Source organism: Erpetoichthys calabaricus, chromosome 1 (genome assembly GCF_900747795.2).
Source record: "Erpetoichthys calabaricus chromosome 1, fErpCal1.3, whole genome shotgun sequence".
NCBI classification, from domain to species: Eukaryota; Metazoa; Chordata; class Cladistia; order Polypteriformes; family Polypteridae; genus Erpetoichthys; species Erpetoichthys calabaricus.
Genome location: NC_041394.2, coordinates 145,883,612 through 145,902,991, shown reverse-complemented (window position 1 = coordinate 145,902,991; position 19,380 = coordinate 145,883,612). Strand labels below are relative to the sequence as shown.

General features: G+C 39.5%; 1 protein-coding gene across 1 annotated transcript in view; it reads left to right on the top strand.

Annotated features, from left to right (window-relative positions):
- The window catches only part of wif1 (wnt inhibitory factor 1), a 106,172-nt gene extending 90,716 nt beyond the window's left edge, over positions 1-15,456 (top strand). Inside the window, exon 9 of the mRNA XM_028806979.2 lies at positions 14,908-15,456. Coding sequence (XP_028662812.1) covers positions 14,908-15,029 — 122 coding nt within the window. The 3' untranslated portion in view covers positions 15,030-15,456. The remainder of the gene's footprint in view (positions 1-14,907) is intronic.
- The last annotated feature ends 3,924 nt before the right edge of the window (positions 15,457-19,380 follow it).

Genomic DNA, 19,380 nt, shown 5'->3' with positions numbered 1-19,380 from the left:
CAATAATAATACACATAAAGGAGATGGGGTTGGTAGGAACACCTGTTTTTCACATATTAACAGGAATTTCTAAAGAAAACAATGCTGAGGATGAAATCAGATTATAAGAATGAAGCAAAATCAACAGTTAAAGTCTTTGAACAGATATTCAGTAACTCAAAACTAAGTGGACAGTTGATCCACAAAATCACGTCTTCTGCGTTATCAACCTGAGAAATAAAATACCGGTTGGATTGGTGCAGCTTAAAGTTTAGTACTTGTTCTAGAAAGCCATACTCTGTTGTTGGTCATTTTAATGGAAAATGTTACATAATGTTGTGGCAATTCCATTTCACTATCAGACAGTACTTCCAGGACTGTCACTAACTTAAATATCTTTTTTTTTTTTTACTACAATTAGTGATATTCTGGATCAGATAGTGTAATGTTAAGATGGCACATCCAGATGATAAAATAGAAAAGGGACAGTTGGATTCTTTGCCAAGAAACAGGTGACAGGCAGAGATATGGAGATACTAGAATGTCAATCAGCAAAATGATCACCAAAGGCGGTAATGCCAAATACAGAAATCATAGTTTAGGGAACATAACAAGAGGTCCTACTATAAAAGTCTTCCCAGGAGGGCCTTTTTGCATCCACTTACACCATCAAAAGGAGTTTTAGAATTATAAAAATACAAAACATGGACACAGACTCCTAGACGTTTCCTACCTTTAAACCTGCGTGTTATGATGTCAGATGTACATTACTATCATGTGATAGCCAATAGATGGTGTTACTGGAAACAACATGGCTGCACCCAACCTAAAACAAAACACCACGGCACAAAAACAATACCATAAAATAGAAACACAATAATGTCACCACCAAATTATAAGAATAACAATAGCAAAAATTAAATCTAAAAGCCAAAAAATATAGTTTCACTACATCTGAGTGCAACAGATAAGTGCAGGGGAGTGCAGGACACTTTGGTATCATGCTTTTAAACCAGGGCTCCACCCCGGCCTTAGCTTTACCTGTTGTTGATGTTTATTTTCATTTTCTTTGGAACTTGTTTTGGCCATTTTCTCATTATTGTAGTTTCTATAATATAGGGTATACAGTATATTGCTTGGCCTTTTCTTCATTGTATTTTTTGTGTCTTAGCTTTTCTGTTGCTTGACCATTGCCTTACTGTATTTATATTGCTTAACCTCTTTTGAATGGACTTTAATTATTAATTCTGTTGTTCAAGTAAAAGATCACTTGTAAATAGTAAATGGTTAATGTTTGCAGTGCAACATAAGTTGGAATGTATTTTGTAATGTATTTAGTAATAAAATTAATTGCATTTGTTATTCCAATAGATGGCACATCACAAAAATGTATAGTTTTAAAATGCATTACTACCAATGTTTGATGCACTATCTGTTGGAATAGCAATATATATTTTGGTATGGGCTTTGTCAAAGCAGTGTTAATGTTTGTAATGTGCCATCTGTTGGAATGACAGAGACAAAGCAAACCAACAAACACACAGACACTTGCCCTCTTTTATCAAGTTGGATTAAACTGATTAAGCTTTTTTTTTCTCATAATTTTTGAGACTGACAGTCCTCCTTACTGTCCCCTCACTTAAAATTGTAACATGTTGAAGATGCAGTGTCATTATCATTTTTTAGATTAACAATACATTTTTGTTACCTGGAATATTATGTTATATAATATATAATATAATATTATGTTATGTTATTCTTTGTAGTGTTTGTTGTTGTCTGTTTTGCTTCCAGTGGAATTAGGTGTCATGCCCGACAATCAGTAATAACCCAAAAGGCCAGGTTTACTATTGTTCTGGGAGAATTGTTCATCTTGGCATTATACCATTTACTCAGCTATACATATGCTTAAACCAGACTTGACAACTGTTCAACCACTCTTTGTTGTGATATTGAACTAGGCCACATCTCAATTAACTGGGTGAGTTTTGGATTTGGATATCTCTTTTAATTTTGAAATGTAATCAGTGTTGTGTGTATAGTTGTATATTGTTTAAATTGTTATTTGTTGTTCAATGCACAGTTTTGGTTGTTTACCTGGATTGCTCCTTGTCTCTGAGTATGTGAGCTGGCCCAGGCTTGGTGAAGGCCTAACCTTCTTCTAAAATAAATAAGCCAAATGGACATCTCCGAATGTGGCCCAGGTTTAATCAGTACTGCTACACTGCTAAGAAGTCCATAATTGGAATATAACAGTACAGGAGATGTAACAGTTGTGAAGGAAAGATAAATCCATGAAGTAAGTCTTTTTGACTGACTACTTACTGTAAATCTGTTAATTCCAATGAGGCAAATGCAGAAGCAAAGCATTATTTTCATCCTAAAACACATCTAAGAAGTGTGAACACATTGGATTTACAATACTCCAGGCATAATCTATGTAGAGTGCACTTATTACACTTCGCTTAAGAGCTTTGTGAAGCCAGACCTTCTGGAAAGGGCGCAGATGCTAAAATTCCTGTCTTTCATACAGTATGTATACTTAAAAGTACATTTTGTGCTTGATTTGGTTTTAAAGATGTCATCAGTTATTTTTAAGGGTGTAACATCATGCAGCCTCTTACAGCAAATAAATATAATATGTGGCAGGAGCTCAATTTGGACTAAATCAACAGAGAGAATGTACATGAACAGAAGAGGCTGATGTTAGATTTGATGAGAATTCCTTGAGCTGAAGTTCCATACAAAGCATTTGGCTATTACAAAAGTTAAAAGTGTTTTAAGGATTCCTGTTGTCAGAGAAGATCTGCCAAAATCTGTTAAGCTTAAATACTTTTAAGAAATGAATTTAAGAGGAGGAACAAGATTAGATAAAATGAGGTTGTTCTGGGAGAAGAAAATATGATATCTACAGTATATGCTCAAACTGTACAGGCTCAAGATTGTAGTGAAATGTAAAAGAAAATGGAGACATGGATCTGTTATAACATAATTCTTCTGTGTAAATATTTCCTTTTTATAAATTACTTTTCTTCCCTTTCATGCATAACACCAAGTTGCAAGTATAAGAATTAGGCAGTCACAAATAAAGTAAGCACATATGTTTATAATATATGTTGAATAAAAATTTTGTAAAGGGTGGTAGTGCAGAACATTTATAAGTAGCAAAGTGTCATGCTAAGCATGACAAGGCACAAAGCACAGCAAACAGATTTTTGTTACTTTGTCATCCATCATCCTGATTCCACTACACTTGACAAGTTAAAAGTTGTGACCTGACGGGAGCACTCCAGCCATCCAAAAACGACACAAGCAGACACCTGGACACAAGCTCCAGCACAAGACATGCTTTTAGTCATGTAGGGAAGCGCTTTCTGTCACTCCCCATTGCAGCACATTACAGTCAAGCCCCAATGCAGTACAATCACGCACAGTATGTTTCTTCTTTTTCTTCTTCTCTCACTCTCTCTCTCTCTCTTCTTTGCCTCCACTCTTTCTCCAGTAAGCTTTGTCCTCTCCCTCCCGACTCTGGTTGCCTTAGTAGTGGTGGCTGGCTTCTTTTATAGAGAACCCAGAAGTGTTCCAGGTGTCCGGTGATCTTCTTCTGGCAGCACTTCTGGATGTGGCGTAAGTTCTGCAACAAAGGGCTCAGCCGTTCCTGTAGCACCCCGTGGCAGCACCCGTAGAACCCAATATCCCATGAAGCCCTGTAGGAGTCCGAGACACCACTGCAACTCAGGAGAGCTGCCATCTAGTGATACAGGGGAGGCAATGACCCCACTATGCTCTTCCACTATACAGGTGCTGGTCATAAAATTAGAATATCATGACAAAGTTGATTTATTTCAGTAATTCCATTCAAAAAGTGAAACTTGTATATTAGATTCATTCATTACACACAGACTGGTGTATTTCAAATGTTTATTTCTTTTAATGTTGATGATTATAACTGACAACTAATGAAAGTCCCAAATTCGGAAAATTAGAATATTGTGAAAAGGTTCAATATTGAAGACACCTGGTGCCACACTCTAATCAGCTAATTAACTCAAAACACCTGCAAAAGCCTTTAAATGGTCTCTCAGTCTAGTTCTGTAGGCTACACAATCATGGGGAAGACTGCTGACTTGACAGTTGTCCAAAAGACGACCATTGACACCTTGCACAAGGAGGGCAAGACACAAAAGGTCATTGCTAAAGAGGCTGGCTGTTCACAGAGCTCTGTGTCCAAGCACATTAATAGAGAGGCGAAGGGAAGGACAAGATGTGGTAGAAAAAAGTGTACAAGCAATAGGGTTAACCGCACCCTGGAGAGGATTGTGAAACAAAACCCATTCAAAAATGTGGGGGAGATTCACAAAGAGTGGACTGCAGCTGGAGTCAGTGCTTCAAGAACCACCACGCACAGACGTATGCAAGACATGGGTTTCAGCTGTCGCATTCCTTGTGTCAAGCCACTCTTGAACAAGAGACAGCGTCAGAAGCGTCTCGCCTTTGGACTGCTGCTGAGTGGTCCAAAGTTATGTTCTCTTTTGAAAGTAAATTTTGCATTTCCTTTGGAAATCAAGGTCCCAGAGTCTGGAGGAAGAGAGGAGAGGCACAGAATACACGTTGTGTGAGGTCCAGTGTAAAGTTTCCACAGTCAGTGATGGTTTGGGGTGCTATGTCATCTGCTAGTGTTGGTTCATTTTGTTTTCTGAGGTCCAAGGTCAACGCAGCCGTCTACCAGGAAGTTTTAGAGCACTTCATGCTTCCTGCTGCTGACGAACTTTATGGAGATGCAGATTTCATTTTCCAACAGGACCTGGCACCTGCACACAGTGCCAAAGCTACCAGTACCTGGTTTAAGGACCATGGTATCCCTGTTTTTGATTGCCCAGCAAACTTGCCTGACCTTAACCCCATAGAAAATCTATGGGGTATTGTGAAGAGGAAGATGCAATACGCCAGTCCCAACAATTCAGAAGAGCTGAAGGCCACTATCAGAGCAACATGGGCTCTCATAACACCTGAGCAGTGCCACAGACTGATCGACTCCATGCCACGCCACATTGTTGCAGTAATCCAGGCCAAAGGAGCCCCAACTAAATATTGAGTGCTGTACATGCTCATACTTTTCATGTTCATACCTTTCAGTTGGCCAACATTTCTAAAAATCCTTTTTTTGCATTGGTCTTAATTGATATTCTAATTTTCCGAGATACTGAATTTGGGACTTTCATTAGTTGTCAGTTATAATCATCAACATTAAAAGAAATAAACATTTGAAATACATCAGTCTGTGTGTAATGAATGAATCTAATATACAAGTTTCACTTTTTGAATGGAATTACTGAAATAAATCAACTTTGTCATGATATTCTAATTTTATGACCAGCACCTGTATAGACATCCTGGTCAGGCAAAGGCTCCAGCCCTCCGCCACAAAGTATAGCAGAAAAACATTTGTGATTGGTTGCAAAACTGACAACTGCTAAATCAGCGTTTCTCAACCTTTAAGTATTTGCGACCCGAGTTTTCATAACAGTTTTAATTGCGCCCCACTAAGGTTTTTTTGAAAGGATCCCACTAATACCAATTTGTTCTTTTGTAATTAATGATATATCATAGGTGCGTATTTTATTATACCTACTTAACTTTTATCGACATTTATCTAACTCTATATTTATTTTTCTAGTATCAGAATGTAGTTTAAGTTAATTTGTTTTGGTTTCAATAGATGTATTTTTCATATTTTCGATTCTTGTTTTCTTTTTTTCACATCTTCGTGCCCCCATTTTTGTTACTTCGCGCCCCCCAGTTTGAGAACCACTGTACTAAAGCATCATTGGAACCTGCAATGACAGCATGGTAAAAAATAACAGACTGCATTTCAAAAGCAAGATGCAGTTTACCAACCCTAAGTACAGAAGTGGTCCAGGAACCAGCTTTAAACTTGATGCAATAAAGAAATAATAATAATAATAATTCATTACATTTATATAGCGCTTTAGCAACTCAGTCAGTGAGGGCAGTAAGAGGAAAATCCACACAGGCGCAGGTGTATACACACAGTAAATGGGCCTAATACAGGTGGATTTGAGAGATTTAGATATTCAAGGTGTCTAAATTTTATTTTACATCTTAAGGACATACACATTTGGTTATTTGGAGATCCCACTACATTTTGAACACATCCAAGGCTGTTTACCTTGCATGCGGCCATTGTTACAAGGATATCCCCTGATCCCTTAGCAACCATGAATTAGACTGCGCAAGTTTGAAAATATATTCTATTATGTCTGAGGTGTTATCAATTTATTTAATTTGGAGAGGCAATTTGCATTGAGTAATTTTAGTACATATTTTTTTTGTTTGTTTGTTTCACCTCTAATTTGAAAATCTATTTTTCACCACTCCTTTGCACAGACATGGTCTGGGGACCAGCTTTGAATTTGACAAAGTAGAAAAATAGCAACAACTTTATCACTTTTAAAAGTATCTCTATTTTAAAATCTTCTTGATCCTTTGATATTGAAATTTTAATTCATAGCAACGTTTAGTCTAAGACAGTATGAAAGTATACAGTGAATGAAACAAAACGTGATTAGCATCTACAGACACATGAAAGAAGCAGGTGTTGATTTTTCTTTTTACTTGAAAAGTGAGTTGTTGCTGTCAAGAAAGTGACTGTGCCACAGAGGTGGTTAAGCCTCTTTAAAAACCTATTAGCCCACTAAGGCTGACTGGGAGCACATTCGTCCGCAGCTGAGTTCTTGGAAGAGTGAAACTGATCCGACTGGGCCTTTGACTAAACTAATAGGTCCTTAGTATGAAGAGTATTTTTATAGAGCTTATAGTAATCAAGTTTTAAGGATATTATTTTAGTCCTGTAATGCTTATGAATTTTCATGGGTTTTTACTGTGTATTTTTCCCTCTGCTTTAAAGGCCTCTGCCAAGTTTCCTGAAGTCACATAACAGCCTTCCTTTTGAGCTTTTCTTTTTTGACTCACCAAGCTTCTAATTAGGAGGAGATGTTTGCTGATGATAACAGTAGTAAAATGAATTTGCCTCATTTGCTGAGCTTGGCAGTGCATCCCAAGTCAGAAAATTACTTTCCACATAGTAAAGCTGAAGTGGCTTTTTGATTTTGATTTTTTTCCATTTACATTCACCATAACGTAAGATGTTTTCAAGCCTGACTAACAGAAAACTCTACAAGGTGCAATCCTAACCAAAATATTTGAAAGCAATTAACCTCCTCTGGCTACTTGCTAGCAGCTGTCAGTGCTCCTCTGTTGTGCATGGTACCTGTGTGGAGCCAAACAAATTCCACTATAAAAAAGAGGACCTAGAAGATACTGCAACAAAAGGGAGTCAGAGTCTGTCTCTTACAAGTCTGGCGTCTTTCCCAAACATTTGGGGTTGATTAAGATACATAAATCTTTAAACACTGTGTCGTCTACACTAACTCAACATTCCTGTCAATTAGTTCTGCCATACTGATCACATGGAATCTGTAGTTATAGCCATATGATTAGTGTGGTCATTGAACTCTTTTTTCTTCTTTGTCTTTTTCCTAAATTCCATAATTATTATACAACATTAAAGGAGCCCAGACATGCTTGTCCAGTAAGTTTCTGCCTCTAAAGAGAGAAAACATTTTAGATTTATCAATGTCAGTCTGATTGTTTTTCTCAGGTTAGGAAGATGCATATGTTTCATTTTTTCTTTTTAAAATAAGTTAAAAAACTCCAAAAATGAAACTTTGAGCATACTGTGTTGTCTTAACTACAAACATACCAGTACCACACTGTCACTGTAAGCATTGATCTGCTGTAGCTACGAGGTGTGCGCAAGGAAGATTCTGAAGTCCAATCATCACAGCCGCTGTCTTCTGGCTCCTACAAAAGAAATAATGTAATGAGGAGATAAAAAAACTGAAGCAATGCTAAAGAAATCAGATTACTGCAATAAGAGTTATTTGAAGAAGGTAAAGTTACAAAACTGTCATTTACCAACTGACACATCAACCTAAGCAACACAGGCTAAATAAAATCCTTTTCCTAAAAGCCATTTCATGAGCCAAGCATGTACTGCATATCATGAATTTGAACATTGAGTCAGTCACACTTAATCACATTCAACGGATGTTTCTGTTCACTTAGCAGAAATGCACTCTCTAAAGGCAACACATAACAATTTAGAAGGTACATAAGATAATTAAAGATTTATTATGTGTGAATATTGCTACGTTCACACTTTCTGTTATCAATGGATGCAAAGTCTGTTTTTTGCTAGTTAGCTTTGATTTTGATTCTTCAATTGTCGATCGTCTTCTGGTCCTTTTCCCTCAAAACAATTCATAAGCACTTTCCGTGTCTTTAATCTACTAATGAGTCAGTACTTGACAACCTCCTTGAAGATTGCAAGATAGAACACACATTTTTAGCAGTGCCTGTTGTATCTACGCTTTTTTTAAAATACACCACGTTCAAGTGTAAAACACTGTAGAACAGTAGAAAACCTGCCATTTGAGCAAGGCGTTATAAAAACTCTGTGCTCACTGAACCCTCTGTTTCATTTTTTGCATTCACTTTATGAGTTGAAATCTTAGTTGAGTCAATTTAAACTATCATGGAATAACTGTGACTTTTGAAAATCTAACATTTTTATACTGTGCAATTTTCTGCACTATGTACACTGTATTTGATTCAGTAGCAGCTTATACCACTATATAAGTTCCAAAATAGCAATAACAGTCAAAATACATATTTCAATGTATTTTATTTGATAATTCAAATTTTACTTTTAAACTTTTTTGTCCACTATGAATTTGTTTTAAAGTGAGAGGAGCAATGTTAAGGTAAATGCAATTCCTGGAAACACTAAATGTACACAAAGTACAGCGAGTGTGTACCAAAAAGCTATTACAAGATCCATCACAAGGCACACTCATGCATAAACTTTTTAAACAATATCAGTGCATCACTTTTAGTTATTGTAAATGCATGGCAGAGGAGTGGTTGATTGGCATTGCTGCCTTATATCTGCAGGTAGTGGGTTCAAATTCTGGACTAGTTACTGTCTGTGTGGAGTTTCTTCAGTTTCCTTCTGTATCCCAGTGATGTGCAGAGCGGTTTAATGAGTGGCTCTTAATTTGTCCATTGTGTGGGTCTTCAAGGTTGTTTACTGCTTTGTGCTATGTATTTATAAAATAAGTACCAGAATTACTATGTATGAGCTCATAAATGAATGGGTGGATGGATGGATGTATTTGTTGATTCATTTCTTTATAAAATTTTAAATAGGACCTTCTTTAATACCATTCATATACAGTGGTGTGAAAAACTATTTGCCCCCTTCCTGATTTCTTATTCTTTTGCATGTTTGTCACACAAAATGTTTCTGATCATCAAACACATTTAACCATTAGTCAAATATAACACAAGTAAACACAAAATGCAGTTTGTAAATGGTGGTTTTTATTATTTAGGGAGAAAAAAAAATCCAAACCTACATGGCCCTGTGTGAAAAAGTAATTGCCCCCTTGTTAAAAAATAACCTAACTGTGGTGTATCACACCTGAGTTCAATTTCCGTAGCCACCCCCAGGCCTGATTACTGCCACACCTGTTTCAATCAAGAAATCACTTAAATAGGAGCTGCCTGACACTGAGAAGTAGACCAAAAGCACCTCAAAAGCTAGACATCATGCCAAGATCCAAAGAAATTCAGGAACAAATGAGAACAGAAGTAATTGAGATCTATCAGTCTGGTAAAGGTTATAAAGCCATTTCTAAAGCTTTGGGACTCCAGCAAACCACAGTGAGAGCCATTATCCACAAATGGCAAAAACATGGAACAGTGGTGAACCTTCCCAGGAGTAGCCGGCCGACCAAAATTACCCCAAGAGCGCAGAGACGACTCATCCGAGAGGTCACAAAAGACCCCAGGACAACATCTAAAGAACTGCAGGCCTCACTTGCCTCAATTAAGGTCAGTGTTCACGACTCCACCATAAGAAAGAGACTGGGCAAAAACGGCCTGCATGGCAGATTTCCAAGACGCAAACCACTGTTAAGCAAAAAGAACATTAGGGCTCGTCTCAATTTTGCTAAGAAACATCTCAATGATTGCCAAGACTTTTGGGAAAATACCTTGTGGACTGATGAGACAAAAGTTGAACTTTTTGGAAGGCAAATGTCCCGTTACATCTGGCGTAAAAGGAACACAGCATTTCAGAAAAAGAACATCATACCAACAGTAAAATATGGTGGTGGTAGTGTGATGGTCTGGGGTTGTTTTGCTGCTTCAGGACCTGGAAGGCTTGCTGTGATAGATGGAACCATGAATTCTACTGTCTACCAAAAAATCCTGAAGGAGAATGTCCGGCCATCTGTTCGTTAACTCAAGCTGAAGCGATCTTGGGTGCTGCAACAGGACAATGACCCAAAACACACCAGCAAATCCACCTCTGAATGGCTGAAGAAAAACAAAATGAAGACTTTGGAGTGGCCTAGTCAAAGTCCTGACCTGAATCCAATTGAGATGCTATGGCATGACCTTAAAAAGGCGGTTCATGCTAGAAAACCCTCAAATAAAGCTGAATTACAACAATTTTGCAAAGATGAGTGGGCCAAAATTCCTCCAGAGCGCTGTAATAGACTCATTGCAAGTTATCGCAAACGCTTGATTGCAGTTATTGCTGCTAAGGGTGGCCCAACCAGTTATTAGGTTCAGGGGGCAATTACTTTTTCACACAGGGCCATGTAGGTTTGGATTTTTTTTTCTCCCTAAATAATAAAAACCACCATTTACAAACTGCATTTTGTGTTTACTTGTGTTATATTTGACTAATGATTAAATGTGTTTGATGATCAGAAACATTTTGTGTGACAAACATGCAAAAGAATAAGAAATCAGGAAGGGGGCAAATAGTTTTTCACACCACTGTACATGACATACAATGCCTTGAAAAAGGATCCAGCCCCCAAAACTATTCTAAAATTAAATTATTCTTAAATTGCATTAAAGTAAGAATTTTTCCAGCTTATCTACAAAACAGTGTAAATTATGTCAAATTAAAAGACACTGGTAAAGGCCAGCCCTGACACAGACAGGCGTAGAACAAGGGTTCAAAGAGTTTTTATTTTCTTTTACCTTCTGAGCAACTCCTTCCCCATTCCCACAAGCTCAACACAGTCCCAAACCACACAGCACACAATTCTCTTCTTTCTTTTCTCTTTCCTCTTTCTCCTCCACTCCTCCTCGGCAAGCTTTGTCTCCCTCCTCCCAACTTTGGCTTCTGGAGTAGTGGCTGCTGGCTCCTTTTATAACACACCCGGAAGTGCTCCAGGTGCTTGGTGTGGTGGAAGAGCTGCTCTGTAGGGCTCAGCAGCAGCTACAGCACCCCCTGGCAGTGCCAATGAATCCGAACAGGGCTGCACCAAACTCCAACTCCCATGAAGCCCTGCCGGAGTCCTATGCACCGCTGAAACCCAGGGGGGCTGCCATCTAGCGCTCCAGGGGAGGTAATGCTCTGGATAGGCTGGCTCCCCCAGTCCTCCCAGCATGGAGGCGTCCCAGCCGAGCACACTACAAACTGAAAAGCTTTCAACAATTTGAGGAAAAGGAGTAATCAGATGCCCTGCGGTGGGCTGGTGCCCTGCGGTGGGCCGGTGCCCTGCCCGGGGTTTGTTTCCTGCCTTGTGCCCTGTGTTGGCTGAGATTGGCTCCAGCAGACCCCCGTGACCCTGTGGTTGGGATATAGCGGGTTGGATAATGGATGGATGGATGGAATAATCATAATGGTGAGATGTAAACATTATTCACATCCTTTGTAAACGTAAGACTAACTCTGCTCAAGTGCAATTAATTACCAGAGCAATTCACTCAGTTTATTGATGGTGTCCACCTGTGGAATAAATGGGTTGATCGTCTGCTCTCAATTAATTTATGAGCATAAACACACCCTCTCTTGCTGAGGTTCAACACAATGACAAAGATTTTCCACAAACCAAAATGAAGACAAAAGAACATTCAAAACAAGTCAGAGATATAATTATAGAAAGTTCAGATCTGTGGACCATCCCAGAGGTACTGAACATACCTCACAGCTCAGTACAGTCCATCATATAGCAGTGAAAAAATATGAAACTACAACAACATTGCCTTGGTCAGGCCACCTTCTAAACTTAGTCACCGAACAAGAATGGCACTTGTCAGAGAGCGATTACAGCGACTCCAAGTGCCATTCTGACTAAGTTGCAGAAGTCGGGGACTGCAGTAATAGAGGGGGCTCACAGTGCAACAGTCTTCAAGGCATTGCATAGAAAGGACCTTTATGGAATAGTTTCCAGGAACAAGCTTTGGCAAAAAAAAAGTGTGTCCTTGCCTATAAAAAAATATAAAACATCTCTTGGCAGAATGTGTTCTGATCTGATGAGGCTAAAATAGCAGTACCATGTTGTGGGGATGTATAAAAGACTGGTAGTCTGCTCAGGATTAATGCGAAGATTAATGATGAACAATACAAACAGATCCTAGAGGACAACCTGCTCCTCTCTGCTGGAATACATAGCTGGAGAGTGAGCTTTTCTTTCAGTAGAACAATGGCGCAAAGCACATTGCCAATACAACAGTTAAGTGGCTTAAAATGACATAAACTGATGCTCTTGAGCGTTGCATTCCTTAACCCCATCGAACATCTGTGGTGAAACCTCAAACTTGCTGTCCACTGCCATTCCCCAACTAACCTGACAAGGAGGAATGATCACATGTACAAATTGTTGTACAAAATTAATAGAGACTCTCAAAAACACTACTGTACTAGCTGATATACAGTGATCCCTCGCTATATCGCGCTTCGCCTTTCGCGGCTTCACTCTATCGCGGATTTTATATGTAAGCATATTTAAATATATATCGCAGATTTTTTGCTGGTTCGTGGATTTCTGCGGACAGTGGGTCTTTAAATTTCTGGTACATGCTTCCTCAGTTGGTTTGCCCAGTTGATTTCATACAAGGGACGCTATTGGCAGATGGCTGAGAAGCTACCCAGCTTACTTTTCTCTCTCTCTCTCTTGCGCTGACTTTCTCTGATCCTGACGTAGGGGGTGTGAGCAGGGGGGCTGTTCGCACACCTAGACGATACGGATGCTCGTCTAAAAATGCTGAAAGATTATCTTCACGTTGCTACCTTCTGTGCAGCTGCTTCGTGAAGTGACATGCTGCACGGTGCTTCTCATACTTAAAAGCTCGAAGGGCACGTATTGATTTGTGCTTGTTTGTTTTTCTCTGTCTCTCTATTTCTCTGCTCCTGACGGAGGGGGTGTGAGCTGCCGCCTTCAACAGCTTTGTGCCGCGGTGCTTCGCATACTTAAAAGCCAAACAGCCCTATTGATTTGTTTGCTCTTCTCTATCTCTCTGACATCTGCTTCTGACGCGCATTCCTTTGAAGAGGAAGATATGTTTGCATTCTTTTAATTGTGAGACTGAACTGTCATTTCTGTCTTGTCATGGAGCACAGTTTAAACTTTTGAAAAAGAGACAAATGTTTGTTTGCAGTGTTTGAATAACGTTCCTGTCTCTCTACAACCTCCTGTGTTTCTGCGCAAATCTGTGACCCAAGCATGACAATATAAAAATAACCATATAAACATATGGTTTCTACTTCGCGGATTTTCTTATTTCGCGGGTGGCTCTGGAACGCAACCCCCGCGATGGAGGAGGGATTACTGTATAGAGGTGTTGAATGGGGGAATGAATTCTTATAAATTGCTATTTTTGTAATTTAAATGTTATAATGGTTTACACTTTTTTTGAAATTAGATTTACAAATAAAAATTCCTTGCCCAATTGAGCAAAATCCCAGGTTGTGACAATCATTATGTGGTGATAGGGTTGGAGCTGAATACTTTTTGTAGACCCTGTACATTCTCGAACTCAATTTATTCAGCTCAGTGTGGTTGAGAGCTTGGGGTCATTTTGTGGTTGCACTGGGCACAAGGCAGAAGCTCACTCTGGATGAGTTGCCTGTCCATCACAAGGCACAAACTTAAACTGTTCAAACTAAGGAGTCAAGTAAATTTTCAATGTAAAGATCTAATTCTCTTTGATTTGATTTTTTTATAGTAATATTGTCAGGCAGTAAATCAACAGGATTACTGTCATGTTATGCCATTTTCTAACCAGTCTAATCCAGATCAGGGTTTGGGATTGGATGTTGCCTATCCCAGCTAGCACAGGACACGAGGTAGGAACAATCTGGATAGGGCGCCAGTGCATTGCAGGATTATAGCTAATAGAAGTAATCAGAAGAATTGTCTCCTTCCATAGTGTGTTACTATTTTCTCAAATGCTGTCTGTTTTAATTTAGTCAGTCAGTCATCGTCCAACCCGCTATATCCGAACACAGGGTCACGGGGGTCCACTGGAGCCAATCCCAGCCAGCACAAGGCAGGAAACAAACCCTGGGCAGGGTGCGCCCCCACACCAAGCACACACCAGGTACAATTTAGGATGGCCAGTGCACCTAACCTGCATGTCTTTGGACTGTGGGAGGAAACCCACGCAGACACGGGGAGAACATGCAAACTCCACGTAGGGAGGACCCAGGAAGTGAACCCGGGTCTCCTAACTGTGAGGCAGCAGTGCTACCACTGCACCACCGTGCTACCCTGTTTTAATTTATCTTCAGTTTATTCTTGTGTGTTCTACTAAAAATGGATACTCGTCTCTTCATGTATTTCACGTACCGGTAAAACAATGTTTTATATTTGTACATTCCTGCTGCAAGCAAGTTTCCCACTGGGATAAGAATTTGTGCCTAGACCTAAATGTAAACATGTAATAGAAATTGCTGCTTTTCTTTCTGTTCTTTATATCTGCCAAAAGGCAAAGATTTCTAGCGGTGGTGGTAGGCTTCTAATTGTCAGTGTTTTACAGGAAATCGAGCTGGAGTGATGACTGCCCAGAGAGCTGCAAGCGCCAAGCACAAGCTTCACCCTGCATCCACCAAAGATGTGGACAGTGGCAAGACTCAACCTGAGACCAATTACATCTTGTGAGAACGGAATATAGAGACAGCATGACCGCAGGTGGTGCCCTGCTAGCCTTTTAATCTTTTCACTATGATGAAGACTAAAGACCTCAACAACTGGGCTTACTTGCTCTAAGGTGATCCTAAATCATTGCCCAGTTCCGAGGTTTGATTTTCTGTTTTTACTGATACTCCTTATTGTAAAAGGGAATGATCAGTCCCTAAGATGGTTTGTATGAGAGATACATACTGGATGTTGGCTCTTGAAGGTTGGTCTGAAAAGTATAAGTATTTTATACATAAATATTTGCTGTTCTTAATCTTTATTATTTCTGCATATTTACGTCTAAAGTGTAAGTATGTCAATTGTAAGAAACTGCATATAATTTTAAAACTTTAGTTATTAGTGATTTATGTTAGGTATTAGAAAAGTTTATAAAATGACTTGAAAAAGACCTTTTTTTGTCATTTGGTGTATTTTCCTCTGCCATCCATCATGTTTCCATTGTTCTTGATTTAAACTCAGTTAACCTAAATTTCATTTTTCCTTGTACTGTAAAGTTATATACCGTTTGTAAGAAAAGAAAACAGGCACATCAAGAGAGGTTTGGGGACCCAGCAGGGACTCACTGTCTACTGCCACATGACAAAACTCCTGCATTGGTGGGACGTCTGCAAGTGGTCGACCTATCTGATGCCATCTTGAGTGTTCTTCAGGGTATAACCCTGGAGGCCAGAAGAGGTGGAGTTGATGGCAGGTCAGAGATGGGTTTGAAAGAACTCCACAAGGTTAAAGTCCTAGCAGCAATACTCAGAAAGGAAACACAGGTTACCTGTGGTGCCATCTTTCCCCGATGTCCATATTAAATCTGCTTATGACATACTCTGTCACTGTATAAATATACAGTATGTGACTTGAGGCAGCAGTGGGCTAGCATATCTTTGGCCTTCAATGCAGATATTACCGAAATCATTGTTCATGATGCAAATGAGTATATTAGATGATTCTAATTCTTGACTTTCAATAAAAGCAGGCAGGCAGTGTGGCATTGTGGTTTAGGCTTTGTGGGTTCAAACACTGTGTGGCCATGACAAGCCCCTCTGCCTGCCAGAAGACAAGTAACCAATTGAATGTCAAATGTTGTAAGTCACCTTGGATAAAGGAATCAGCCAAGTAAGTAATAATAAAAACAAAAGTATGATTCTACCTTCAATAACATAACGATGGGGAGCACTGTGATTATTATTGTTTTGCTAAATTCTGCCCTTAATGCCTCAAAATAACATTTTAACATGGGACTGAGAGCTGACATTAAACATGTGGTCCAGTTTATTACCAGTTGCCTATACATTTAAGCAGAGCATATATTCAACATTTAAAATCCCTTTCTTCTTCACCTTTTAAGACATGTCTTTCTGTCCATCCATTTTGTGAACCCATTTTTACAGCACGCTGTTTTAAGGAGCTGGAGACGAGCTGTAGCAGCATAGGGCCAGGCATTGTTATTTACCAAAATAATCAGTTTTATTTTTTATTTAATTTTGTATGTAAATTAGTACTTGAATAATATTTCACTTCTTACATCAATTCATGTTGATGTCATGGCAACCTCAGAAAATGTCAAAACAAAATCCAGATAATTATTATGAGTTTATTGCTATAGAGCTACACAAAGAATGGTTGAGTGACAGATTACAGAGCATAAATACATAAATCACGATTCTGGGTATGTTTAAGTACAGCGGAAGTTTGAAACCCAGTCTTTCCACAAAGCAGAAATCTCAGCTCTCTTTCCATTACAAGTTCTCTCCATTTTCTCAATCAGTACTTCTTTGCCTTTAAAGCTACAATATCTCACATTCCGGCTTACCATAGTGCAGCTTGTCAGAAAGCAACACTGATTTTGTGACCACTTCTTCTAATTTGCATTGTGTTTCTGTATTTATTAAATGACAAAATAATCATTTATACAATAATTAAGTCCTTCACTTTCAAACAGTTGTTATTCACTATTTTTGCAACTCTTTTTTCAGCATACTCTCAGCATGGCAATCTCCTGCATTTCCCCCAGTTTTGGAGGAGTTGCTGTTCGCTAATGATCTGCATGTGACATTCAATAAATATCTCTCCGTGGAGCTCATAAACTTCTCTTTATTTAAACTCAAAGATACTATTATAAAGAAAAAGCTCCTAAAATCAGTTCTTCTTCTTTAATCTCCCATGTGACCACCACGGCCTATGAAGTTCAAAGAAAAATGTGTGCAAATGTGCTGCAAAATCTAAACCTCATTCAGGTCAGGTCAGGTTGGGGAGCATGCACTGGTACAGCACATTGCCGCACCCACCACATGACAAAACAGCTCAGGATCCTGGCCGGCAACCCCCCAGGCAAACACGCACTCCAGTCTCACCCTCCGGAAATGACCCTCTATTTGCCACAGCCAGGTGTTACGTGGGCGACCCCTTGGTCTGGTCCAGCCACTCGGGTCCTCAACAATGAGGATCCTGCAAGCAGGGAATTGTGCCACATGGCCGTAGTGCTGTAACTGACACCCCCTCACAGTGCAGGTAATGTGCCTCATTCGGGACTCCATGAGCAACCGCTCATTCGACACAAAGTCAAGCCAGCGGTACCCAAGGATTTTCCGGAGAGACACAGTACCAAAGGAGTCCAGCCTTTGTCTGAGGTCACTGGATAGCGTCCATGTCTCGCAACCATATAGCAAGACAGGAAGCACCAGGACTCTAAAGACTTGGACCTTGGTCCTTTTGCATAGATATCGGGAGCGCCACACACCCGTTTCCAGCGACCTCATGACCCCCCAAGCTCTACCAATCCATCTACTGACTTCATAGGAAGAGTCACCAGAGACATGAATGTCACTGCTGAGGTAAGTAAACCTCTTGACATGGTTGGCACTCTCTATGCAAACAGACACACTGCTGATGGCTGTGCCCAAGAGCTCAATTAAAGGCCTGGATCTTGGTTTTTATCTCAATGGAGTTTGGGTTTTCCTAAATTGAGAAATCTGATTTTGGTATTTGCTTTTGTTTACAAACAGTTCTGAGAAAGTTGAGTTTTACCATTTATTCCTCTCACACCATTTAGTTTTGCCTGTTGCCTCAGCAATATTACCCAGAACCAACTGGGAGTGTGCAGTTTGTGACATCATTGGAGTGACAGTATAAATATCAGCAGTGCATTTCCCCAGTAACCCAGATTAGGATTAAAAACAGAGTTGGTGTCGCTTTAATTTTGACCAAAAACTTCCCCAGTAAACAAACTTGTTTTTCATATTGCAAACTGATTTTTGACGAGTGTTTTGAACACATTTTTTATATTTTTAGGAGTGACCTCAGCTCAGCCTTTTGACTGTGTCTCATTTTCAAATCCTACTGTCTCATTTCGAGTAATCTACAATACCAAGAGGTAGCAGCCTGCTGGTAGGTAAGAGGATCACATCAGGAGGACTCAAATGGGAGAAGGCAGAGATCTTCTGAGGAAATGAAGAAGGCGTTAGTGGTACTTGCATGAGGCCTCATGTCCGTGATGATGAAGAGTGTGACGGCAATTGCTGATATCATGATACTGACAGTGCTGAGGTTTGGAACAGCACAAGCCTAACGATAATCTGCTCCCAGTTTGTATTTGTTTTTGTAAAAAATGACAAAGTGAAGACATCCATCTCATTTGGCTCTTCTGGCATGGTGTAGCTGTGAATTGTTGTTTAATAAACAAGGCTATTATTTGGATGAACCTGTGTCAGTGCTACTGAAAGGACTTGACATCCCAGCAGTTAGCAGTAGTGGATAGAGAGGCTCATGATGGGGCGAAGCCGTGATGACTTGCACCTTTAAAGGAATCGGCGTTCAGATGGAACAGATCAGAGCCAAGCTGCTGTAGTTTTCCACTCACAACAGCTAAGTGTTAATGTGCCATGAAAAGGTGGCCTCTCTATATGCTGCTGGTCAGCAGTACAAGATGGTGCTGTGTCGGGTTTGTTTGGTGGTACGGTTTAGCCCAGATCTCTTTTTCTTGTGTAAAGATATTTTTGTTCTTTTAAGTTTTATTTAGTGTTTTATGTTTTGATATTTCTATATTATATATTCTTTTTACTTACATGTGTTATGTATATTTGTGCCAGGTCTCAGCCAGGGTTACCCTGCTAGCTGTGGTTCAAATTCATGTTTGATGTCTCCTTTGCTCATGTGATTACAGACTTCCTGGATTTTTTGCCCCATTCTCGATTTTTCTTGGGATTTCATTTTGGGACTTTGATATTTGATTTTTGAAGTTACTTTTACCAGGGTTTGTATGCCTTTTGTGCTCCTTGGTGCTTCTCAGTCTTACAGAGTATTTTTCTTGTGAAGAACAAAA